Source organism: Hippocampus bargibanti, linkage group LG09 (assembly GCF_051943395.1).
Source record: "Hippocampus bargibanti isolate YZ-2025 linkage group LG09, ASM5194339v1, whole genome shotgun sequence".
NCBI lineage: Eukaryota > Metazoa > Chordata > Actinopteri > Syngnathiformes > Syngnathidae > Hippocampus > Hippocampus bargibanti.
Genome location: NC_142742.1, coordinates 16,982,131 through 17,010,000, shown reverse-complemented (window position 1 = coordinate 17,010,000; position 27,870 = coordinate 16,982,131). Strand labels below are relative to the sequence as shown.

Here is a 27,870-nt window from a genome sequence, read left to right as displayed (position 1 = left end):
GTTTTCCTCTTCCATGGACTTCAAGTTGGACTCCATAGTGGTGATCTGAAAAGAGATGACCAGAATGTGTCAGTCGATCAGCTGGGATCAATGGGAACGCTTGAATATGCTACCTGAGTTCTGAGTTTGATCATGTCTGCTTCCACTTGTGAATTTGAGTCATTTAAGTCTTTGATTTCTTCATCCAGATGTTTGAGCTCCTCGTCGTGATCCAACCCTGCAGAGCAGCAATTCTCACATTAGCGCAAGGGCCCAGCAAGAGTCTAAAATATGACAGCAGATTTCATATTTGATAGGGATCATTAAAATGACACATTAAAACTGTGCAGGGATGAATTATGAAGGACATTATGAGACAAGATCTTCACCGCTCTGAAATATTTGACATTGATCATTTTAGTCAATTAAAGGATGAAAGAATTGCAAACAACTTTGGCTTATGAGCTTCTCTTATCATTTATGAGCCTCTAAAATTCAGCAAAGGCTAAAGTTAAGTGTCAGCTCAGTTAATCAACGTGAGAATTATGTAAAGGCAGCTACAGTAGTGGTTTGGGTGTCACTCCTATGTGACATTATATTCTACAAGTATCATCAACACATTTGGAAAGTCCAGATAGTAAATGTACAGTAAGTCATGTTGGTACCATTGCTGCTGCGTTGCTGCTTAATTGTGAGCATGTCCATTCCAGAGAGCCTGGCTTTCCTCATGGCAGAGGTGGCACGCGGACAGCCTGACAGACTGGCAAAGCAGTGACATAGGACATTTGGTACACATTCTGCAACTCAGTCAAACATACACCACTGCAAAAGCTATTATTACACGTCAAGCGATTGTTACACCACATTATCGATCTAGAAATACTGTCTGCTCATGTTGTAAAAATGCGACCCTTTCAGTAGGCACTATGTATTGCCATGAGTTTGACACCCGTGCTCTCGTAAGTTTTATTATTCACTAAGGAGGCATGCATTTTCTAAAGTTCATTTTGTTCAGCAGATGTAGATGTAATATCTCATCTAATTTTCTCATCAAAAAAATGATTGCTATCATTTAATTTGATACATTTTTGATTATTTACTCATAACTCAAGTTTTATGGGTCTGGGGTAATGTGAGGTGCAAGTGGGGACGGCTGTACAAAAGGCAAATGCTGCCCCCTCGTGGAAGGGGTAAAACATTGCCAGAGGTCTGACCAGAGCTTTATCAGCACCCCCCGCAAGAAAAACCAAAACCCAAACAAATTCGGGAATTGTGCTCCAAGATATATTTTCAATTCTCGAATAAATTCAGGAATGTCAGTGAATGAGTTAATATAGCATATTTGTATATGTACATGTCTTGTCAATGTGTTTGGTGTGGTGAAGGACCACAATTATACTTTGCCATCCATAGCGACTGGAGTGGACTGTACATGTTGTTTGTCGGTCGTAAGGCATAACCGTTCGCTCACACTCACATTCACCCCTATTGACGATTTTGAGTCTTCAAAAAAACCCAATGTGCATATTTTGGGTATGTGGCAGGAAGCCACAAAAACAACAACAACAACAACAACAACAAATTATAGAAACTCTGCACAATAAAGTCAAAGCTGAGAGTCAAACCCTGAGGTGTCAAACTATGAAGGCTTAAGAACTTGTCTGTAATGGTATAAGACAGTCTTAGACAAATAAAAAAGGGTATCTACTTACTATCTTAGTTAGATTAGTGTTAAGTTACAATTAATGCAAAGTTGGTTGAAATAACTTGGTGATTTGATTCAACAGATGTTCTAATAAAGAATTGCATTTGTGGATTTATCAAAAAAAATAAAAATAATTAAACAGTACCTTCGGTGTGTCAGGAAACTGCCACTGACATGACCCGAGCCGTCGCAGCCCGGCGTGGGACAGGACATTCCCTCCGTCTTGCCAGACTTCCATGTGAACTGGATGCCATTTAGGTAGCCATCCTTTTGTCTCTTCGCAGCTATGGGACATCCTGATGCACTTCTGTGGGATGCATACTTTCCTGTCACATGACCCTGACCATCACAACCAGGGACAGGACACCTGCCGGGTCAAGAGTCAAGCACAGATAACATATGCTAATAGTTCTATTGATCCACATTGTTCCATCACAATTATATTGATTACATTAGACCTTCGCGGTCATGTGTTGCACATTGCAATGGCACAGCTGTATTGCTATGCATAATCCGATTGGCTATAGCCTCTACTACTCGATTGTCCTCTTATGAAGCAAACAGAACACCATGTACAGTGACATTTAGACAACTAATGATTTTAGTTTCTCTCAATGTAGTGTCACATCCCATAGTGTTGATAAGATTGCTTGTTTCACCTCCTTCCAGGTTGTTAATAGAATGGCCATCAGAAACCACTTAACAATAGATGAGAAGGTTTCTTCAGCCGTCATCTGTACAAAAGTGAAGGTTTCGGACGTTTCGCCTCCTATCCAAAAGACTTCGTCAGCGAACTAAAGTCTGACTGGTCGTATCGGCCCCATTTATATATCCCTTCACTTTTGTACAGATGACGGCTGAAGAAACCTTCTCATCGATGGACCACTCCTGTACGACTGAGAGCTTACACAGACGCACTTAACAATAGGTTAATGCTTTGGTCTAATCACGGCAACTTTTTTAAAACAGTGTTTTGTGGGTCTTTATCCTGCTAAAGGACCCCTGACTTGCTGGCGAGACCAATCTATCTGACAATACTGGTATTTTATTTAGCATGACTCTATAAACTTGAGATTTCATGTAGCACAGATGAGATCGCCTATGCTGGATTAAGCAAAGCAGCCTTCAAAGGATAACAGAGCCACCTAGATGTTTCATAACAACTATGTGTTTTAATAGTTGCACATGTGACAGGTTGTAAATTATCTTATTTCCTATTTTTGTTACATTCGCGTAGTTCTATTGGTTTACAAATGATATATATCGAAAATGTTTATTTAAACATGGAACGCCTGCTTCGGTTAGTGTTTCGTGTCGGACCGATTTAGATCGTTGGACCGGAAATTGTTGTGCGCATAGGTTTGCATTAGATCGGGGCATTCGAAGTAAACCACTGTTGAGTCAAGACGTATCACATTGCTTGTCTTGTGTTTTTTTCTGGATCCCACAACACTGTATCTCCCTTACTATAGTGGAGAGCGCAACATTTTGGAGGCACCGCTGGGATATTTGCGTTCGAGTGTTGTCTACTCGCCGTGGGTAGAAGCTCGCGCCGAATATCCCCAATCAACCCAGTCGGAGAGGCGTCGCCGGTTACTGGTTTGTTTCTACATGTGCTCTGGTTGCATCTCTGTGCGTACAGCCACCACTAGAGGGCACTGGAAGACTTTGAAGTGAATCCGGCCAGTTGAACTGCGTCTACCCTCTCGAAAATGGCGTTAGAGGAATTACAGTTGGACATCAAAGGCAAGTTATTTGGACTGAATTTTCAACAGTTGTCAGAGTTATGTGCTGAAATCCAAATATCTGGACTGGAAAGAGAGCAACTTACAGGAAAGACTCGAGGCCAACTAATTAATATTGTGTCAACCTACATTGAAAGAGCTGAATTAGAGCTAGAAGATGGAGGAATGTCAGATTTGCTACGTGTAAAGGACTTGATGGAAAGTATAAAAGATTTTGAACTAGGAATAGCCAAACCAAGTGAAAAAGGTCGGGATGCAGTGCGAAAGAGAAGCATAGTGCCCCCAGACACTGCCCCCTGGCGCAAAGATTTCAAAGTATCTGGACAAATAGGTGAACTGGGACAAAAAGATTAACTCACATTTCCTAATTTGGTCAGACAGATAGAAAGTGGGCTCAGTAAAGGCTACCAGGGGGATGAGATCATCGATGCAGTGGTTCGTGCCATAACACCAGGTCTGCAGTTGAGAAGCTACCTCGAAGGGAAAGAAAATCTCACCCTACCTTCTTTACGAAGGATTCTCCGATCTCACTATCAAGAGAGAGGAGCCACTGAATTGTACAAGCAGCTCTCATCGGAAGTGCAGACTAATAAAGAGTCCCCACAGAAATTTCTACTGCGTGCAATGGATCTTCGTCAAATGATTCTTTTTGCATCTCAAGAATCAGGGGTGAAGTATGATCCCACGTTGGTCCAGAGTTTATTCCTGCACACAGTTCTGACGGGGTTACAGAGTGACAATGTAAAGAGTGACATGCAACCTTTCCTCCTGCTAACCACCACATCAGATGAAGTACTGTTAGAAAAATTAAACATGGCATGTGCAAATGAAAAAGAGCGACAGGAAAAAAAGAAAAATGCTGCTGCACGGGTGACAACGCTGAACACTGTCCAGTTAGATGACACACCAGTCCCAATTGGGAAGAAGACAGTCTTAAAGCAGAATACTGTTACTGTGCCGAATGAACTCCTTTCAGAGATCAAAGAGATGAGGTCAGAGATGATGCTGTTAAAAGAGCTGTGTGCAGAAGTGTCCCAGATCAAAGAGACTATTCAGAAACCAACAGCCACTTCTCAGCCCACCAGCAGAGGACCTGAACGCCTGCCTGACCACTACCCTGAACAGGTCGCCTTCACTCCACCTTCACAATATCAGGTAGATCCACCAGCCAGGCACTACTACACCCAGCACTCCCCATCAGCTCTTCAGCAGTACCACCCAGCACCAGGCCCCAGGCCGATGAGGGGGGCAGCACAGTTCCAGCAGCGGTTCGCCCCTCAGCAGTACTACATGCCCCGTCGCCCTCAGCCCAGGTGTTATTCTTGTATTCAGACAGGTGAAGAATATTGTCAGCACTGTTTTAAATGTGGAAGTAGTGAACATTTCAGAGCAGGCTGCAAAGCACAGAACTCAGCTAGGAACCATGCTTTAAACTAGAAAGCGTTACCCCAGTGGGACATGGTGTGACCACAGAGACAGATAGGTCCCAGCGTTACAGTGGTGCTATGAAAATGGAATGTAAGCCACACACATGTGGCCCCGTTCAGAAGAGACATAAGCAGTCATTTGTCGAGCGTACAGATAAGAAACAGTGTGGCAAATTACCTTCGGTCAGGGAGTTAGTGGGGAAGAAATGTCTTATTCGGTGCTTTTTGGGTAACAAAAGGGTTGAAGCACTCTGGGACTCGGGGTCCCAGGTGTGTGCTGTAGATGAGTTATGGAAACAAACAAACTTACCTGACGTGTCATTGAAAAATGTGAATGAGCTTATTGACCCTGATAACACTCTCAATATTGTGGCAGCTAATGGAACGGATATGCCTTATGTCGGATGGCTTGAGATACCATTTAAACTTGGTGCTAATGATCCAGGGCTACTTGTACCAGTATTAGTACTAAAAGGTGACCAGCAACAGTGTCCTATCATAGGGTTTAATGTCATTGAGCGTCTTGTGTTAGATAGCCTCTCTAATGAATCACAAACAGGGGATACAGAAAAGCTCTTGAAATCGGTTAGACTAGCTTTTCCCCACCTTAAGCGCAATAAAGCTGCCACTTTCATAAAAGCAGTTAGTCTGGGACAAGCACATGAGTACCGTGTAAAAACAACAAATGAGAGATTCACTATAGCCAGGCATAGCTCACTTATTATTCCATGCAAAGTACAGGCTAAGCCCTTTAAGGAAGATGTTACATTGGTTTTTGAGCCAAGTGAAAACCCACAGTGGCCAGATGGCCTCGAGCTTTGTGACTCGTTGGTCTCAGTAAAGGCAGGTTCCATCCCTAGGATAGTTGTTAGTGTCCAGAACCCTACTAATCATGATATTAGGTTTCCAGTAAAGGCTATTATTGGTACAGTGCAGTCAGTAGGGTCTGTCTACCCAGCTAACATATTTAAAAGGGACCTTCCTTCAGCGGTTGTCAATGAGGTCCATGTCCAGAATACCACCATCGCTCTCAGTGAGCAGTGGGACCCCCCAATTGACCTTTCTCATTTGGACGAAGATAAAAGAAAGACCGTTCAGCAGATGTTGAGAGAGGAATCGACATCATTTTCCAAATCGGACGACGACATAGGGTGTGTGGAAAACCTACAAATGGACATTTTGTTGAAAGACACTGAGCCCGTTTCAAAGACATATATGTCTGTCCCAAAGCCAATGTACAGAGAGGTGAAAGATTATTTACAGGACTTGATAGCGCAGGGGTGGGTGGAAAAGTCCACTTCCTCCTACTCATCCCCTGTCGTCTGTGTCAGGAAAAAAGATGGTACACTGCGCTTATGTATTGATTACAGAGAGCTGAACCGGAAAACACACCCTGACCGGCACCCCATCCCACGGGTACAGGACGTGGTGGATAGCCTTGGGGGTAACACCATCTTCTCGCTGCTGGACCAAGGCAAAGCATACCACCAGGGGTTCATGTCCAAAAAGGAGCCGACACCTGACCGCCTTCGTGACCCCTTGGGGCCTTTATGAATGGATTCGAATCCCGTTTGGACTCATGAATGCACCAGCAGCGTTCCAGCGGTGTATGGAACAATGTCTGGAGGGGTTACGGGACGAAATATGTGTCCCCTATCTTGATGACATTCTTGTTTTCAGCGGGACATTTGACAACCACGTTGAGGACGTTAGACGAGTGTTGCGACGTCTCAGGGAAAATGGAATAAAACTCAAAGCCCGAAAGTGTGACCTCTTCAAGCCGGAAGTGAGGTACCTCGGCAGGATTGTCTCTGCTGAGGGGAGCCGAATGGACCCGGCAGATACAGCAGCAGTGCGTGCCCTGAAAAACAAGCAGCCAGGCACTGTCTGTGAGCTTCGAGCCATTTTGTGACTATTAAGCTATTATAGGCGATACATCAAAGATTTCTCTTGTATCGCTAGTCCCTTGTATGCTTTGCTTAAAGCCCCTCTGAATGTTGAGACTCAGCAGCATCAAAGAAAAAAATGGAAAGTGAGACATAACAGTGTGTCTTCCAACACACGTATTGAGTGGAGTGATGAGCATCAGTAGGTGTTAGAGCAGCTAATAGACTGTTTAGTTCAACCACCAGTTTTAGGTTTTCCTGACTTCGCGCATCCTTTCATTTTGCATACAGATGCCTCTAACCGGGGTTTAGGTGCTGTGTTGTACCAAAGACAAAATGGCAAACTTCGCGTGATAGCCTATGGCTCTCGGACATTAACTGCAGCTGAGAAGAATTATAACTTACACTCGGGCAAGTTGGAATTTTTGGCGCTTAAGTGGGCGATCACAGACAAGTTTCGTGATTATTTGTACTATGCACTATTCTTCACTGTGTATAGTGACAATAATCCACTCACTTATGTACTGTCGACTGCTAAGTTAAATGCAACTGGGTGCAGGTGGGTCGCAGAACTTTCTGATTTTAATTTTACTGTTAAATATCGTCCCGGTAAGGAAAATGTTGATGCAGACAGTTTATCTAGGATGCCCCTTGATATGGTAACATATATGGAAGGATGTACAAAAGAAATGTCATATGATGCTGTGAGTGCTGCCGTACAAGCGGTTGACCAACAGAACGAGTCTAGTGCAGCTTGGTCTATGGGAATCTCAGCTACGTGTGCCGAGGTGTCACTAAACACACAGATAGCCCCATTGACTGTTGGACAGATCAAGCTAGATCAAGAGACTGACCCCATTATAGGACATATTAGATACAAACTGGCGGAGACGAAACCGCTAGGTACTGAACTAAGAAAGCATTGTCCTCAAGTTGTTTGTCTTGTGAGGGAATGGGACAAGCTACACTTTAATGACAGAGGTGTTTTGTACAGAAAAACGGCAAACAGAACCCAACTACTGCTTCCTGAAAAACAAAAGGTGACAGTGTTAAAAGAGCTGCATGATGAAATGGGCCACCATGGTGTGGAAAGGACTCTTTCCTTTGTAAGGGATCGTTTTTACTGGCCCTTTATGCAAAAAGAAATAGAGGACTATGTACTGAGAGAGTGTGTGTGCCTAAAACACAAAAAGCCCAACCGTGAGACCAGAGCCCCTCTCACTAATATTGTGACTACTCAGCCTTTTGAACTTGTCTCCGTTGACTTTTTGCATCTTGACAAATGTAAGGGTGGTTATGAATACGTGCTTGTGCTAGTAGACCATTTTACACGTTTCGCTCAAGTTTATGCTACAACGTCCAAATCTGGCAAAACAGCGGCAAACAAAATCTTTAATGACTATGCTTTAAAGTTTGGGTTCCCCCTTCGAATTCACCATGATCAGGGTGGTGAATTTGAAAATCAACTTTTTGCTCAACTGAAGGAATATTGTGGGGTTGCGGGTTCAAGGACAACCCCCTACCATCCACAGGGAAATGGACAGGTTGAACGATTTAATCGAACACTTATCCAGATGTTAAAGACACTGACAGAGAAACAATAGAGTAACTGGAAAGACTCACTAAACAAACTCGTTTATGCCGAAACTACCAGTAAGACTTTAGTTTGCTGACAACGTTTCTTGGATAAGAAGCGAAACGTCCGACACCTTCAAAGAAGTCCAGATGACGGCTGAAGAAACATTTTCATCGATGGACCATTCCTGGACGACTGAGAGCTTACACAGACACATGATGTGGTACTGTTGGCTCCTTGAGCAGGAATTTTTAACTCTCATTGGAGCGTTTTGCAGCCGAGTGTGAAACAGTTGGAATGAAGATGAGAGTAGTAGGGAACGAGAGATTGACAGGTGGATCGATGCAGTGTCTGCTGTAATGCAGACTTTGTATCATCTGTTGTGGTAAAGAAGAAGAGCCAAAGAGTGATGCTCTCAATTTTACAGTCGATCTACGTCCCAACCTTAATCTGTGGTCTCGAGTTATGGTCATGTCTGAAAGAACAAGATCCCAGGTACAAGCGGTCGAAATTATTTTTCTCGGTCATATGGGGGGTGTTCAGAGTCGAGTTACTTCGCCTTCGCATTGGGGGTGGGGGGGGGGGGTCTTGGGAGGAGGGGCTCTACCATTACAATAACATTTAAATATTTAAGACTATAAGGATACCTTTTCGAAAAGGATTTTTTGTTCATGTGCATTTTGGTAAATTACACTTTTATGTGATACTGAGATGATTGCGTCAATGTCTTTGAAAGCGGTGGTTATGTGACAAACTCAGAAATAGTCATATCAAGAAAAGCTTCTGTTGTGCACAAATTGAAAGAGTAATTATGCACGATGTTCTTAGGTGACATTTGCCTCACATGCATCAGCTGATGTTTGATATGCAGAAATAAAACAATGGCACTACAAAAACAATGGAAGCAGCTTTCTTTACGGAGATGATCATCTCATTGGCATGTACTTTTTTTTTTTTTTTTTGCAATGCTTATTCTATTTGAGTACAAAAGCCACAAATACACTTTCCAAAGACCCCAGCAACAATTCATATCCATGTCTCCATTCCCCCCGACCTTATTACTTTCATGTCCTTTTGCATGCTTTGGCCAACTTCCATTCTTTGTGTGGCTTCTTATCATGTGCAATGTTCCAAGCAAGTTGATACGAGTACTTCAGATACACTTTGAGAGCAACTGTGTCTACATTATTGCCCACCTTTCATATAGGGCATTTTATGCTTGTGAAGTTCAGTCCCTTGGAAAATTTCTGATTGATGATTGCATGGACGGAACTGGCATACTAATGACGATTTGAATCCTTGAAATGCTCAAATGATGCCTCACAAAGAAGGCAGGTAGAGACGCGTGCATGTGCTCATAGAATATGTTGTTTTTGCTGTGTTTTTCTGCATATCTTCCGAGTACACACGCGAGAGGCATTTATCGCATGCAGTGCGCCTATGTTTGGTTATGCTGACCTTATAGCCGACCAGAAAGTAAAAAGTGAGACTTTATGCACTGCTTTGAAGGAGCATACCACACCTCAACAAAATGTACTTTCAATGCAAAAGCACACTCTTTGCTAATTTTAAGGAAGAGGTGATGAGATGTCTTTCATTCTTAATAGAGTAAATGCACTGTATTTATCTTCACCCATTGTCGTCATACTTTTACCTGTAATTAAGTCAGCCAAAATAGCAGTAAATTGCTTCTCAGCTCCTTTTGAGAAAGGACCGGCTCTATGAGGCGTTCCCATTTAAAACAGGAACACCTATTTGCAGACCATAGCGGACTATATTGGTTCACTAATGTTCCATTCTGAGGTCACCACTCATCACCAAACACATCATGAATAGGTTTGACAACAGTGTGCTGTTAAGTCGTGAGCGAAAATGGATCCAACAGAAGCACGACATCAAGATGAATGGGAGGGGCGCTGCGAGCCACAGGTTTGGCATTCTTTCTTTCTCCTAACGTGCATGCTTTTGGAATGTGGATGAAAATTAAAGTACAAAACCTAAACACATGCACAAAGAGGACATGAAAACTCAGCACGTGAGCGCGGGAGCCGGAATTCGAAGCCCAAACTTGAAGCATACCAATCCCCTGGCTACTGTGCTGCCACCTTTTCATATCATGTTCTTCAACATAACAGTATGACGGTGCCTACAAACTGTACACATATAGTTCAATGTCAGCCATTCTACCAGTCACATATAGAACATAGCTCGAGAAGAGCTCAAGTATGGTGTTTGTGTTCTGCACCACAAGAGAAATCAATTTGGCTGCAGGACTGAAGCCCGTGAAATCCCACTGAGGGATTTCCGTAACATCCAATCAATGTCTCCCTGCTTCTCTTCTTGCCAGTCACTCCCTACTCTCCTGGTGGTTCTGCAAGACCATACTAAACACTGCACAATTTTCACCTCACTGAATGGCAACATGCCCAAGTCTCATTTGCAAGTCTGTCCCATCATTGTCGATCTGTTATCGCAAACATCCATTCACACACATAGTTTGGGATTTTTTGTTTCATTCTAGTCAATTTTTATTTAGTTTTTGACTTCAGTCTTTTAAATTCAGTTAGGTTTAAGTAGTTTTGCAGTGTTGGTTATTTGTTTTTGTTCTTATTACTATTTATTCAACAGTGCTTCAAGATTACAAGATTAGAAAAAAGATCAAACAATTATGGTGTTAGAAAGGCAAGCAAAATAACATTTTCAAAAGTGAAACTGTTTGATCCGCCATCTTCTGTCAATACAGAACATTCACCGTTAAAAATAAAACCGAAAGCTCATGTATGAAATTAATTGACAAAGATGAAAACAAATGATGTTTTCATGACGATATTGTTCATTGCTTAGTTATGCAATTGCAAAATGTAGTTACAGTCTGTTTTGTTTAAATCCCTGTAATTTTATTTTTTTAATAAAATGCTTTTTATTTGCATTATAGTTGCTTGTAGTTATTTGCATTTGAGAGATTGTATTAGTTTTCATAAACTATAATCTTTAATTAATTCTTCTTTTCCTTTCGTCTTTTCTCTTCAGGGGTCGCCACAGCGAATCAGTGTCCTCCATGTAACCGATCTAATAATATCTAATTAAAGGACAACCGACGTGACTTTTTTGTTTTTTAACTGACACCAGAAAAAACGTTTTATAGCATCTAAAATACCCAAAACACGCAGTATGATATTTTTAGTCAAATGCAAAACACCAATAAAAATGACTGAAAGTTTCCAAAATCTGTAAAAAATTGAGCTGCGAATTGGGCATTTTCAGAAAGTCCCGCCCCCAGTTCGCCAAGACGTCTTGCATTGCTAGTGAATCAAAACAATGGCTTCAGATTCGGAGAATGCGCTTTCTTGTTCCACATCCAGTTATGAATATGATTGAAATAGTTCTGAAGAGGAAAGCATACATGTTTGCAATCGTTTAAATAATTTATTTGTGCCAAAAAGAGGCACAAAATGGCGACCACCTGTGGCCACCTCCATTTCCACAGGCTGATAAATTCCTTATATGGCGCTTGGACGCCCTCTTCTGGCCTTCTGGCGGCTTTTGGGTGCACCACGAGGTCCCCAGACCAAACAAGTACAGCAAAATACATTGACGTGATGGAAAGGACCGCTACAATGCGTCTTCGATTAAAATGCGTCTTTTTTACGGAAAAGGGCGGCCCTTTTCGTGACATCACGTACGGACTCGTCACCAACTCAAAAACAAGACTTCCTGAATATTCAGCGCGAGTCTTAAAACGTAAAATATAACTATATGCGGTGGAATCTTTGTAAAATACGCTCAGTAGAAGTCATTTGAAGCCATTTTACAAATTATGGACACAACTTGTCCGGAGACGTCGGTTGTCCTTTAATTAATACACTTAATTCATACTCTATTATTTAATTAATCTCACATGTCCAGTCGTCTTTATGCTACCTGATAGGTTCTTGGTCTTCCTTGTTCTCTTTGCTGTGGATGATCTTTATCCCACTTTTCCTGGCCCGCGGACACCCTGAGAGGCTGCAGATAAATTGTTGCAAATGGTACAATGATATTTCAGAATAAATCGGACACCTTTTGTAAGTGGACAGTGAGCTGATCTATTTGTAGTCGAATCAGTTGTGTACCTTCTGTGAGATGCGTAGTTGCCAGTGATATGTCCCGAACCGTCGCACCCTGGTGTCGGGCACCTGGGGCAGAAAACACAAAAAGGGCTCAGGGCCAATCATCATGCCAGTATGAAAGAAAAAGACAATATCCATTGTCATTTTCACAGATTCCTTTGATTAATTGATTTGAAACAAATCTTTATGTGTGTGTGTACTGAAATTTTCATCATAGTGCATGTCCACTGTGAGGGAGATAAACTCAAACGAAAAATCCAAAATCACAACACATTATTTTTTTTAGTATTTATTTGTGTTATATAGCTGCAAATAATAATAATATTTGAAAACCTGAGAATATGAATGTTAATATTTGGTAGAGTAGCCTTTGTTGGTACAGTAGCCTTTGTTTCCTATTACAGAGGTTAAACGTTTCTTGTAGTTTATCACACACTGCAGGAGGGATCTTGGACCACTCCTCCACGCAGATCATCTCTAGATCAGTCAAACACAGAGTTTGAGCTCCCTCCAAAGATTTTCGATTGGGTTCAGGTCTGGAGACTAGCTTTGCCATGCTAGAACCTTGATATGCTCCTTTACGGAGCCACTCCTTGGTTTTCATGGCGGTGTGCTTGTCGTTTTGGAAGACCCAGCTACAACCAATCTTCAATGATCTGACTGAGGGAAGGGGTTTGTTCCCCAAAATCTCACAATACACGGTCCCAGTCATCCTATCTTTAATGCAGTGCACTCGTCCTGTCCCATGGGCAGAAAAACACCCCCAAAGCATGATGATACCACCCCCTTGCTTCACACAAGGGATGGTGTTCTTCAGATTGTGCTCTTCATTCTTCTTCCTCCAAACACTAAGCGTGTTTGGAGGAAGATTTTGGTCTCATCTGACCACAAAACTTTCCCCCATGACTCCTCTGTATCATCCAAATGGTCATATGCAAATGGTGGTTGAAGCAGGGCAACCTTTCGTGCCATGCATGATTTAACATCATGACGTCTTAGTCTATTATATTACATATATAGTATATTATATATATATATATATATATATATATATATATATATATATATATATATATATATATATATATATATATATATATATATATATATATATATATATATATATATATATATATATATATATACCTTCTTCTTTTCTTGTTTTCCTTTCGGCTTTTCCCCTGAGGGGTCGCCACAGCGAATCAATGTCCTCCATCTATCCCGGTTTTGTGCATCCTCTTCTCTCACACCAGCTACCGTCATGTCCTCTTTGACCACATCCATAAGCCTCCTCTTCGGTCTTCCTCTCGGTCTCCTGCCTGGCAGTTCAAGGTTCAGCATCCTTGTCCCGTTATAGTCACTCTCTCTCCTCTGGACATGTCCAAACCATCTCAGTCTGGCCTCTCTGACTTTCTCTCCAAATCCTCTAATATGAGTTGTCCCTCTAATGTACTCATTCATGATCCTAGCCAACCTGGTCACTGCCAAAGAAAACCTCAAGATCTTCAGCTCTGCTACCTCCAGCTCTGCTTCCTGTCTTGTTCTTCAGTGGCACTGACTCCAGTCCAAACATCATGGCTGGTCTCACCACGGTTTTATACACTTTTCCTTTCATCCTAGCTGAAACCCTTCTATCACACATCACACCTGACATTTTTCTCCAGCCGCTCCAGCCTTCCTGGACACGCTTCTTCACCTCTTTTCCACACTCTCCATTGCTCTGGACAGTTGACCCCAAGTACTTAAAATCCTCCACCTTCTTTATCTCTTCACCCTGTAGCATCACTCTTGCACTTGGATCCCTCTCATTCACACACATATATTCCGTCTTGCTGCGACTGATCTTCATTCCTCTCCTTTCCAGGACATACATCCATCTCTCTAGGTTCTCCGCCACCTGTTCCCTGTTCTCGCTACAGATCACAATGTCATCTGCAAACATCATGGTCCAAGGAGATTCTTGTCTAACATCGTCTGTCAGCCTGACCATCGCCATTGCAAATAAGAAGGGGCTCAGAGCTGACCCCTGGTGGAGTACCACCGACAGCACACCTCACAACGCTTTTTTGGCATGAATCTGTACTGCTGCTCACAAATGTTCACTTCTGCTCTTAGTCTAGCTTCAACTACTCTTTCCCAGAGTTTCATTGTATGGCTCATCAACTTTATTCCTCTGTAGTTAGTACAACTCTGCACATCTCATTTGTTTGTTCTCATTTGTTATATATATATATATATATATATATATATTTATCTATTTATCTAAATATTTTACTTTTATGTCTCTCTTAGTCAAAAAGGTGCCCGACCCCTGCAGTAGCCCATTTTTCATCAATGTGCTATGGTTCCCCAGCACCTGACGCATACCAAAAGAATTTTGTATTTATTGAATTGTTTATCTTTATATATCTTTTTATTGGCTGGAAGCAATAATACAATCCTGCCTAAAGGTGAGGTGTTCTACCTTTTGCGTGAACTAACTTCTATTCAAAAACATTTATTTGAAAATAAAGGGGCCAAATTGCTGGTCCAAATTTCCTTTCACACATTGATTGCTCTCAAATTATGTGAACTGAGATCAACTTTGAAATCACACAAATCATCTCACGCCTTACTTGAGCTCTTGCGCGTTGTTGGCCAGCATGCTGCGAATACTTTTATCAGCTAATGGACAACCTGAGAGACTGAGAAATACACCCTGACATTAGCAACCAAACCATTGGGAGGACCAAAAACCAAAAACAAAAATTCAAGCAAAATGCACATGGACAAAACTTGACAATGCAAAACGGTCACAACATGTAGAGGACCAGTTATTAGTTGTTGTACTTGTGTCTAAAATCATGCACACGCTCCTCAGAATGCACCTAATTTAGATTTAAAATTATTCATAGGTGTGCATATTTTCAAAGATGTTATGAGATAAGTGTCATGAGGTCAAGTGTACCGTCAAGACTGCTATTGTTCAATTGTTAAATAACTTTTCAGATACCGAAAAGCACAATCAGCCATTTTTCGTGAAGAGCTGAACTTGGTTCCAAGAAATTAAAGAAAAGGAAAACCAACACTTTCATGGCTCAACGTAACTTTTAAAATGGTGCTACACTTATTGGAGAGTCTGCTAATTTTCCAGATGTTGAAGGACTATTGACAGCATAGTCGAGGTAAGCTGAAAACAATAAATGAGTATGAGACCACCAGGAGAAAAGGAAGTCACACCTTCGATGTGAGGCGAAATTGCTTGTCAAGTGACCACTTCCGTCACACCCCGGTGTGGGACATCTGTCACCGAAAAAATAGGAAGATTTATAAAGCCAAAGGGAGGGAAGAAAATATGAATATTGCAAAAGAGGGTGTTGACATTGTTGTTGGCTTTCATTGTTTCCAGTTTAGCTTCACTGTCTGTGATTCGTTTTGTTGTTGCGACACCTGTTATGATTTACATTTTACATGTCGTGTAAGACTGAATAATCATATGGGAGGAATCAAACTCCAAGCAAGCTTCATTATTTACCCAGTATTTTTTTCCCTTCACAGTAACGAAAGAGGCTCCATCTACTGGCAAGCAATTTCTTGTGAGTTTTTAAAGAGGAGTCTGATACAGTGTGGACTAATGGATATAAAGCTGCTGAATGGAATAATACTGCAAGCACACAGAACGGGATGGATAAGTGCAAGATAAGTGGTGCTCTGCAAATAATGATTGAATGGAGCCTAAATGGAGGGTGCAAATGTGTACAGGTGTACACATAAGATGGATAAGTCATTGTAGGCTGACCCTTACGTTATCAGGTCCTTCTTACTCTCCTTGCACTGAGAATATTTGGGTTTGGGACTGGGCATGTTGACATCTGTTGAGTAAGAGCGGTCGTCCAGCAAGTCTTGGAAGGGGTCTAGGTCGTCCTGCAGGTTGAAGAAAATAGAGGAAGAGATGATCATTCACCAATTACTTTTGCTCAAAATCAGATTTTGAGACGACTTTACTGCGGTTCTACAACAAATTATACATTTGCCTGCTGTGTTTTCGGGACCCTTTACACCTGTTACCATTTCAGACCAGTCTTCCCCAAAAAAATATCTCGAGTGGTGGGCACAACTTCTCAGTATAGAGATTCAATCCCAGCTCCTTGTGTGGAGTTTGCATGTTTTATACGACTACTACTACTACTACTACTACTACTACTACTACTACTACTACTACTAATAATAATAATAATAATTATTATTATTATTATTACTATTATTATTAATGTACATTTCATTTATAAGCGCCATTCAAAAGTCTCAAGGACACTTTACTGTCACAGGAGAAAAAGAACCCACAAGAACCCCGGGCCTGCATGGCTTTTCTCCCACATTCCTGATTGAACACTACAAATTTATCAGAGGTGTCTAGAAGAGGATTAGGACATGAAGAAAAAAAAGGTTGGCAAGATTCTCACTCTTGAATCTCAGAAGTCTGACTTTAAAGTCAGAATTCTTTAATTAAAGTCAAAATTGCCTAATTCAAAGTCAAAAACTGAAAATAAAGTTCTGAAATTAAAGTGATAATTTTGCCAACCTTATTTTTTTCTTTAGTGAGTTTAATCTTAATTTTTTTGTTGTTTTTGTGTGCCGTGTGATTGGGTGGCTACCGGTTCAGGGTGTCCTCCGCCGACTGCCGAAGACAGCTCAGACCAAAATGTATTTGTTTCATATAGTCTTCAATATATTATATGCAATTTATTAAGCTTGGAAGAAAAAATACAGTACAAGTACAGTTTTCTGAAAAGAAAAAAAGAAAAAGTTTTGAGCTTTCACCTGCTCTTCCAAAAAACATGTATGGTAGTATTGTTGAATGCTCTAAATTAAATGCTCAAATGATTGTTTTTCAAAATGTCCCCTGCGTTGGACTGGTGATAAGTCCAGGGCACATGTATAAGATCCTGGCCACAAAGTCACCTGCTCCAGCTCAACCGTGACCTTAAATGAGGGCAAATCAAATGAAATGGATGGATCGTGGCTCAATGTGGATGTTGATGGATGTCGCTATTGAGCCTAACCTTGCAAACAGAACAGGATCTTCTTAGGAAGCTTCACTGCAGGTAGAGGTATACAGTATTGTTCCCCGCCCCCCTTTCTCAAGTATAATTCAGGGAGGTGGCCGGGCTTGTTCTTGTAATACACAATTCAACCATGAGATGGAAACGTCGTGTCGTTTCACCATTAAAAAGAACCGCGCTTTGTCTGCAGTGTGCACCGTGTAACCTGGGCACGACGGCAGTTGAAGCAATTCACCCTCCTATTTTTTTTCCCCTACCACCCCCGCAGTGTAAGTACAGTATGGCTTATGAACAGACAACCCCAGAAATTATTCAGGCACACCTAAACTCTGTGTGTATATGTGTGCGCGCGCGTGTGAGTGCGTGCGTGTGTGTGCGTACGCGTGTGCGTGTGCGCGCGCGTGTGAGTGCGTGTGTGTGTGTGTGTGTGTGTACGCGTGTGCGCGCGTGTGTGTGTGCGCGTGTGCGCGCGTGTGTGTGAGCGCGTGTGAGTGCGTGTGCGTGTGTGTGTGTGTGTGTGTGTGTGTGTGTGTGTGTGTGTGTGTGTGTGTGTGTGTGTGTGTGTGTGTGCGCGCGCGCGTGTGAGTTTGGGTCATTTTAGGCCTCTGATTTAAAGGAAGACAGGAAGAATGCAGGCATGCAGAGCAATAAGTAGGCTAGCTTTGGTTCTTACTAATCCATAGGCACACCCAGACAAAGCGAACGTAGAGCAGAGAGTGGACTGGAGATGGGAGTGTGTATTTTTGTGGGAGAGAGAGAGAGAGAGCACATTGGGGCGTCTGTGCACATCGACAGATGCACCCAGCAGTGGTGCATTGATTTCCAGCAGTTCTTTGATGAGATGAGCTATTCCGCCTCCCTCCCAAGGTGATACTTTGCATAATTCATCTCAGAGAAGACCAAAATGCAAAAAAAAAAAAAACCTCAGTGCATTTTACTTCTAGGGTCAATTCTAGAGGATTCTGAATTTTTTAACAATTACTTTTTGAATGGGACCAAATTTGACTAAGTGAAAAGAGGAAACAAGAGACCCAGTAGATGTTCAAACATCAATGCAAATGTTTGACAATTTGGAATCTGTGCAATGGCTCAAACACGGAGCAGACAGTTTCAAGTGAAGCATCTGCATTATCAATCTCTGCCGTCAAAACCATCGCCATTCAAGCAAATTCTCACTGCTACGCTATTATTTCCTGTGTCTTAATACTTCACATTCCTGTTATTCATCCTCATTGAGACCATTGCATTTTTTTCAATGAAGCAAGAACACAGGATAATACACAGCACGCACAACAATTCTGGCCTAACATTGAAAAGACAGGAAATTCAAGTCACACATGCCTTTTTCTTCTTTGTGTTTTTGTGAAGCGTTTTTGATGGTTTAGGTGCGGTTGAAATTAGGCCTATCAGTCCTTCCATACCAAACTCATCCAACCATATGGACCTTGTTTTCGTCATGCTGCTGATTAATTAATCTATGAGAACTGAACAGATTAGCTCTATAGATACGTTGTGAAAATGTTGTCTCATTTCCATGATGAGAAAAATATATTTTTACGGTGCCGATTATATTTTAGTAGCAGCGGGTTCCAAGAATTTGCCAATTCAAAACATATTTTGTCACATGAATCAAAAGATATTTGTATTCGTTCCGTTACCTCTTTCTCGTCCTCATCTATGTGTTTGATCTTGGTGTAGTCTAAAGGCAGGTCCCAACAGTCGGCAGCGTCGCCCATCCCGTAGCAGCGGGAGCCCAGAAGGGCGGCTTGCCTTTGGGGGGACATGGGCTCGAGGGGCGTGAGCACAGAGTCCCCTCCGCCGCTGCACAGACGCTTGCTCACACTCAGGTCCAATGTACCGTTCTCGTCAACATCCAGGCTGGGACTCTGGATGCGGTGGTAATTGGAGGGGGTAAAATGAGAGCGGTGTTTGTGATGCATGTGTGTGTGTGTTTGGTTTTCAGTCCAATGATAATGGTGGAAGGGGAAAATGATACATCAGGATGCAAAATAGAAAGAGACAAGAGAGAGAGTTTGGGATTAAATAACAGTGAAACATCCTGTACGCAGAGCTGAACTCAACAATGACTGAATTTTAAGAGACATATAGGGTGTTTGTGACAGATTGTTATTTTGTTAAATTCAGCTATTTCAAACCATGTACCCAAAAATAAAACAAATTCAGTTCTGAATAACTTGACTGTATGCCCTTGCAATGGGTCAAAAGTGGACAAGGACACCAGTACTCAAGGACAAGCGCATCTGTCTGTGAACATCTCTCTCTTTCCTCCCAGCCTGCTGTATAGTGTGTCCCATGTTCTGCGCAGTCACAAGTGGGTGTGCTGGCACTACTGTGTGTCGCACACATGTGACTTTAATGTGAGTTGACGTCATGGGATGGAGGTGGTGAAGGGGGAGAGGGGGCTGAAGACTCGGGCTTGGCTTCCAGAGCTGTGATGAGCAGCAATGGCTGGAACTAGACCGCTCAAACCCAAAAATAGAGAGACAACCTTGCTGTGCACCAACACAAAGTGGGCCATCGCCACATGATTCTATATCTTTACTGCTTTTCCTTCTCTGTCCGTGAACTGTCACATTTGAAAAATGTACTTAATGTTCATGTTTGCGCAAAGAAAAAAATGAGACAATCTGTAGGACAATTGCACTATGAGGTAAAAAGCTGAACACTTTCAAAAGAGCCAAAAGATGTTTGAAATGTTTTCAAAAATATAATAATGTTCAGTTTTGATCGGATGTTTCATGGATGTTTTATTTATTTATTGGTTTATTTATGTATTTAATTATTTATTTAATTGTTTATATATATATATATATATATATATATATATATATATATATATACAGTAAAGTCTCGTTATATCGATATTCAAGGGAGTCCGAAAAAATATCGATATAACCGGGACTATCGATATATCCGACCCTGTTTGCATGTAATTTTCTCCGTGCGTGCATAGAAATAGTATCGATATAGCCGGGACTATCGATATATCCGATATCGATATATATATATATATACTATATATATATATATATATATATATATATATATATATATATATATATATATATATATATGTGTGTGTGTGTGTGTGTGTGTGTGTGTGTGTGTGCGTGTGTGTGTGTGTGTGTGTGTGTGCGTGTGTGTGTGTGTGTGTGTGTGTGTGTGTGTGTGTGTTTATTTATTTATTTATTTATAACTTGTAAAGGAAAATGTGAAACTGCACTGTGTCAAAATAATCTCTGACTAAAGTTGAGTTCAGTTCAACACCCAGGCAAACAATGACCACAGTTACAAAGCTATTTATTTATTTACGATCTTTGTTGAAAAAAATAAAAATAATAACATTTCTTCCCTTGAACCTCATTAGATTTTGCATTCCTTCCTAATGTTGTTGTGGTCTAACTAATCTGTCTGACTTTTGATTCATATTTCTCCTCCGCCTCCTCCCTTTGACACCCCCCCCCCCCCCCCGCCCTTATAATAATGCTGATTTGAACTGATGCTGTCCCTTGGGGCGGGGTCTCCCGGTGTCACAAGCCAAAACCACTGTGATGTACTGAATTAATTGCACTTGTTGGAAGAGAAGAATTTTGATGTTAAAATATGAGGTGTTCTGAAAAAATGCTCCTCATTAACTCTGAACAGGAGCATATATAACTCTTAATACATTGCATATCATATATTGAGTGATACTCAATATATATTGATACTTGTGCAGCGTGTTCTACCGGAAACAAATTCCTTGTGTGTTCCACATACTTGGCAATAAAGATGATTCTGATCTTCTGATCTGATTATGTCATTTGATAACTTGTAAAATTTTGTGCTGGCTCATTTTTCAGATTGAAGAATATTTACTAGATAGAAAGGAAAAAAACAAATTGTCTTACGACACATTCAAACAAGTTGTGTCATGCTGATTGATGGTCATCCAGACCCATTTGTCCTACAGAAAGCCTTCCTCTTTTATTTATATTTTTATTAGATACTAGTGCAGTGTGTTCTACCGGAAACAAATTCCTTGTGTGTTCTACATACTTGGCAATTAAGGTGATTCAGATTTTTTTATGACCTTGAAAATCCTTTTTTACTTCCTTAACTCTGTTTTAGCATATTATAACAGACAAAATGGCCTATTATTCATCCGATGGGATGTATTCAATGTTTTTCAAAACATTAGTTGCCCCCTGAATTGCCCCCTGAATTTGTTGCTTTCATTGTTGTAGGTACAATTTGGGCAGGTCCCCTTAAAGGCAACCGACGTCACTTTTTTGTTTTTTAACTGACATCAGAAAAACGTTTTATAGCATCTAAATTACCCAAAAATATTTTTATTCAAATGCAAAACACCAATAAAAATGACTTAAAGTGTCCAAAATCTGCACAAAATTGAGCTGTGAATTGGGCATTTTCAGAAAGTCCCGCCCCCAGTTCGTGACGTCACGCCAAGACGTCTTGCTTTGCTGGAAAATAAAAACAATGGCTTCAGATTCGGATAATATGCTTTCTTGTTACACATCCAGTTATGAATATGATTCAAATAGTTCTGAAGAGGAAAGCATACATGATTCCAATCGATTAAATAATTTATTTGGGCCATTTTGAGGCAAACGGGCGGGGGGAATGTCTCACCCAAAAAGAGGCAAGAAAATGGCCAACGAGCTGTGAGGAATGAATCTGCCCGTTTCCACAGGCTGATAAATTCGTTCCATGGAGCTTGGACTCCCTCTGCTGGCGGCTTTTGGATGTAAAACACGGTTTTCAAAAAAAACAGTACAGCAAAATACATTGACGTGATGGAAAGACGCTACAATGCGTCTTTTTTATGGTCAGGAGGCGGTCCTTTTCTGACGTCACGTGTGGACTCGTCACCAACTCAAAAACAAGACTTCCTGAATGTTCTGCGCGAGTCTTAAAACATAAAATATAGCTATATGCGGTAGAATCTTATTAAAATACTGCTCAGTAGATGTCATTTGAAGCCATTTTACAAAGTATGGACACAACTTGTATGGAGACGTCGGTTGTCCTTTAACTTTGACAAGACTGCTTTTGGAATAACAACAAACAGTTTCGATAAATTTGGTTCGGAAGACTTCCTGAGCCTTGACCTCAACCCTGTCGATCAGCTTTGGTTTGAATATTCGCAAGCCACAATATATCATGCAACATTAGCAATCACCAAGGTCACAAATGCAATAATGCACTAATTCACACTGAGTGGCTTTCCTCCTGCCTTGTCAGTGACTGCTATGTGTGCGAGAGATCTAATAGCACGACTCAACCACTCATAATAAAATAATGATAATATGTGAGGATGTGCCTCTTCTCCTTTCATGAACCCTTGTGTGGTTCGACCTCTGCTACCATGTCAGAGACTCATTATATGATGGACTGTCTCTGACTGTATATGGTTGACTGATGAGTTCATTTCATGTGTTTGCTAGCTGTAGCAGTTGTTTAGGATATAAAACCTTCTCTAAAGCCGTGGGATTCAAACATTGTGCATGATGTTGGACAACTGTCACAAATGTTTCAGAGCAGTTTTAAAAGTACAGTGGTACCTCGGTTCTCGAACGCCTCACAGTTCGAACAAGTGTTAGGTGTGTGCAATAATAGTGGTTAACACATCCGCCCCAAAGTATAAAGGTGTGCACTATCGTTCACTCAGGGCCTGTCATCCAAAAACTGGCACGATAGGTTCATTGAACACTGCACGGTCCATATTTGTGATTCTGACACACAAAGCCATCTCTGATTAAAATTATTTTCAAATCAATGAGCTGTCATTGTGTGAATTGCTTCACTTAAGTCACAGGTGTCAAAGTCAAGGCCCGGGGGCCAAATCTGGCCCGCCACATTATTTTTTTCGGCCCGCGAAAGCAAATCAAACTTGTGAAATTCAATGATGCTTCCTAAAATCCTAACCAAAATTTCATATTTTGGGATGTAAACCACAATTGCAGTCATTAGACTTGACTTCAGATTTGAAAAGTAGTGATTCATTAATTTGTTGTGCGCTCTATATGTAATACGTGGAGGGGATTAAACATTGTAATGGCTTCCCCAAATTCATAATGGCCCTCGAGAGGAAACCATAACGACAATGTAGCCCGCGGCAAAAAATGACTTTGACACCTCTGACTTAAGTTAACATCAGGATATTTACTTGAAGATGTTGAATTTTGCTGTTAATAAGCATGGCATTGACGTCCAATTTCGAAGTTTGGCATTATATACAATGCCATGTCATTGTGCACTTGTACCTGTCACTTGTGCTAATGCTAAGCCTATGTGCATGATGATGTTGGCCATTTAGCAAGGAAAGAGAGTAAAGGAGAAACTATTTCAATGTTTGATGTTGCTGTACAACACATCAAACTAATTTATTTGAAATGCTCGCTACATTACACCATTACACCATGGATATATATATATATATATATATATATATATATATATATATATATATATATATATATATATATATATATATGTATTTATTCGAATATAACACACATTCTCTACCTAAAAAAAGAACTCAAAGTTTGTGTGCGTGGTCTAAACCAGGCCTGGGAAAAATTCTCACATATATTTAATGCTTTATCTCTTCCAGGAGGGTACAGCATTTCCATGGCTACTCTCCATAGTCGTGATTTGTTCCAGCTTCAGCTGTTGTTAACGGGACCTTCAGGTTCGATTCTCGGAAAGACCCGGATCACGCACATTCCTTTTTTTAATTTTTGATTACCATTTCTTTAGCTACGCTTCATTTCCTTTCCTTGCCTCACCCACACTGAAACGTGAGTTAAGCATTGCTGTTTTGCACAATTACCAATATCCAGAGTTTCGATTCAGTGTTCTAATCATGGACACATGTGTTGTCACTTACAATGCTTGGTCTGAGCCGTGAAAAAGTGAAACAAAATTTTATACTGATTTTTTATTGAAAATTAGGGGTGTGCGTTATACACGTGTGCGCATACATATTCTCTCATATACATTCAGACTAAAATTAATGTGGTTAGATTAGTGTGTTTGTGTGTGTGTATGAGTGAGTGCGTGTGCGTCTGTTGGATTAGTATTTAGCACGACCTGGGGTGCTGAGATGAAAGAGAATGAGAAGCCAAGGAGTGGGAAAAAAAGCACTGCCAAGTCTCCTGCCTTCCCGTCCTGCCCCGGGAGCATCCTGTCTGCCTGTCTCGCCCCAACATATAGGACTGACGATAAAATGATTTGGCACCACAGCAAGTCCCAACTGCTGCAGGTGTTTGCACCTACCAACTTTATTCCTTTCCTCTTTGCTTTGAAATTACATGCTTTTTGGCTTCTCTTCCACTTTCATCATCAGCTCAATCATAGACTACATTGTCAACATTTGATTTGATCAAGCATTTAAGACCGCCCCCTTCTCTCGCTCTCATTCTCTTTCTCCTTCTCTTTCTCTCTCGATCTTTCTTTCTCTCTCTCTCTCTCTCTCTCTCTCTCTCTCTCTCTCTCTCTCTCTCTCTCTCTCTCTCTCTCTCTCTCTGTCTCTGTCTCTCTCTTTTTCTCTCTCTCCCTCTCTCTCTCTCTCTCTCCCTCTCTCTCTCTCTCTCTCTCTCTCTCTCTCTCTCTCTCTCTCTCTCTCTCTCTCTCTCTCTCTCTCTCTTTCTACTCTCTCTCTCTCGTCCCCCCGCTCAGCATCTCAGCACAGATAATACAGAAATAGTGTCACCTTATCTTCTCAAAAATGACACACTGGGCTTATGCTACGCATGGTCGTGCTTCTATCTGATCCCCGCACAGGAAAAAAAAAATACCCAGCTGACTTCCGACTTTAAGTCGCAGTCACGGAGCTTTGTCTGTGTGTGTCTGTCTGTCGATTTAGAGTGTACGGGTGAAGTCTCCCTATCTCTGTCAGGTTCCTCTGCCAGCACTTATCTAATGAGAGAAGTAAAGAGATAATCTATGGATAGACATGTCTGTGACTGCTACAGGAGATCGTGCCTCATTTAGATGTGGACACATGAGGCTGCAGGGTCATACATTGGGGCATTTTCAACCTCCCAAGGGCCACGGGCAACTTTGTGCAGTGGCATCAAGAGAAGATTTAAAAGACAAACGGGAGTACTTTGTATTTAATAGAAAATATTGACTTTTGCATTGTTATGATGCACATGTAATATTCATCTCAGACATGCAAAAACCCGAAATTCCTTATGACACATCAGGCACATGACATGTAGTGCAGTAGTAAAATTGTTTCAAATCTGAAAAAAAATCAACCGGCATGTATAAAAATGAATTATAAACAACTGTACAAGTTCTCTGTCCTAAGGTCAGTGATTTTAATATGGGAGGTTGTGACATATCACTATGCTGAGACATCTTGAGATGATTTCCCTTAATTGTTCTGGAAATAATTATTTATTCATGACTAATATATATCGAATTCTCTTATGTAACACGCATGACATTTAAACTCACTTCTATTAAATCCAATACATCCAAGTCATTCATTCAAATACACCTGTGTATCCACTCTATTCGTACAACAGAATCAGTCAGGGTTTCCTGAAAATATATCAACTTTGATTTCAAATTCAACAGGCATAGATTTTACACTTTTTTTGGTGATTACATTAAACTTATTTAACATTAACTCCAATATGTTGTAAAAAGGGTGCCTTGGCCCTGAAAGGTTGGGATACACTGCCCTTGATTACCATCCAAACACCCTGCTGAATGGAACCATTTTTTGACTTTTGGCTTTGACCCTTTGAGTCAAGCACATGAAATTTGTTTGACTTGTAGTGCAGTTATGTAAATGGAGAAGTCAAGTAAAAAAATCTGATGGTCTTTGTGGAATATGATTTAAGGATCTCACAGGGTGGCCATTTTGCCCAGTACAGTCACTTGCCATTGACTGAAATTGAGGTCACCGTGCCTAACTGCTCCGGTAATGACATCACAGCTCACCTGTTTTAAGGGTTTTATCGTGTTGTCTTTGCAAGTTGAGCCCTTAGGCACCATGATGTCATTTTCTGTCACCATCGGGTGTGTGGACAAGGCATAATGGCCACTTACTGAGATGGATGAAAACCATTGGATTTTTTAATATTCCATAAATGAAATAATAATCAAAATGTCATGTCTAGACAAGTGCGGGCACATTATTTTTAAAAACGTATTTGAATTGATGAATTAAAAAAAATCCTAATTACCGGATTGCTGTATGTTTGACACACACACACACACACACACACACACACACACACACACACACACACACACACACACACACACACACACACACGCACACACACACACACACGCACGCACGCACACATACACAGACACAAACAGACACACAGACACACACACACACACACACACACACACACACACACACACACACACACACACACAATTCTAAAGGCCATATTGCTGTCATATCTTCTGATCACCTACCTGCGAGCACAGATCTTGGGGCTTTCCTCCCATACCGTGGGGCATCTCGCGGCAGCGCGTAGATAGATTGAGGATGGCCGTGGCGGCCATGTGTGCAGCCTCCATGTCGTGGTTGTAGTCAAAGCTGCTTTTGCTGCAGGTGCTGCTTGCACTGCTGCCACCACCTCCTCCAACACCTCCACCTCCACAGCTCAGACTGCTGCCGCTGCTGCTGGGAGCGTAGGTGCTTGTGGTGCTGCTGGCTGAGCTGGAGTTCTTGCAATAGCGCTTGGCTGCGGGACACATAGCAGAAAGTGAGAAATCAATTCGAATTTATGTATCACTGTGTTCATACAGGCGGCCTGGTGGTCAAATGGTGAGCACGTCGGCCTCAGAGTGCAGAGGTACTGGATTCAATTGCAGCTCCAGCTTCCCTTTGAGGCATTTGCATGTTCTCCCCAGGCCTGCGTGGGCTTTCTCCGGGTCCTCCGGTTTCCTCCCACATGCCAAAAACATTCATGGCAGGCTGATTGAGCACTCTAAATTGTCCCTAGGGTGAGTGAGACAGTGGGTGGTTGTTTGTCAACTGTGCCCTGCGATTGGCTGGAAACCGGTTCAAGGTGTTCCCTGCCTACTACTAGAACAGCTGGGACACGCTCAAGCATCCTTGTGAAGATAAAACAAAAATTGGATGTTTTTTTTTTCATACACGATGGGGACAACAGGCAATTCCACCAGCTTGAGGTTCAACTGTTCATTAGGCTAGTTATCTTCCAAATATATTGCTGTCTGTATGCAAGAATTTTTTGTCGTTCTCGGTCATATATATATATATACAGAGAGAGAGAGAGAGAGAGAGAGAGAGAGAGAGAGAGAGAGAGAGAGAGAGAGAGAGAGAGAGAGAGAGAGAGAGAGAGAGAGAGAGAGAGAGAGAGAGAGAGAGAGAGA

At 41.5% G+C, this 27,870-nt stretch overlaps 1 protein-coding gene across 11 annotated transcripts in view; it reads right to left on the bottom strand.

The window, feature by feature from the left end:
* myt1lb (myelin transcription factor 1-like, b) overlaps positions 1-27,870 on the bottom strand; it is a 137,811-nt gene that overhangs the window by 4,936 nt on the left and 105,005 nt on the right. For 5 of the 11 annotated variants that reach the window (XM_089004202.1, XM_089004205.1, XM_089004201.1 and 2 more), the window contains 11 exons: positions 26,944-27,215; positions 19,128-19,355; positions 16,212-16,330; positions 15,647-15,709; positions 15,043-15,111; positions 12,431-12,493; positions 12,240-12,323; positions 1,830-2,051; positions 645-739; positions 114-217; positions 1-45 (listed from right to left, as the gene is read on the bottom strand). The exon at positions 1-45 is cut by the window's left edge. In XM_089004202.1, the coding sequence (XP_088860328.1) occupies positions 1-45; positions 114-217; positions 645-739; positions 1,830-2,051; positions 12,240-12,323; positions 12,431-12,493; positions 15,043-15,111; positions 15,647-15,709; positions 16,212-16,330; positions 19,128-19,355; positions 26,944-27,215 (1,364 nt within the window). The remainder of the gene's footprint in view (positions 46-113; positions 218-644; positions 740-1,829; positions 2,052-12,239; positions 12,324-12,430; positions 12,494-15,042; positions 15,112-15,646; positions 15,710-16,211; positions 16,331-19,127; positions 19,356-26,943; positions 27,216-27,870) is intronic. The other 6 variants (XM_089004203.1, XM_089004207.1, XM_089004206.1 and 3 more) reach the window with 4 other exon arrangements.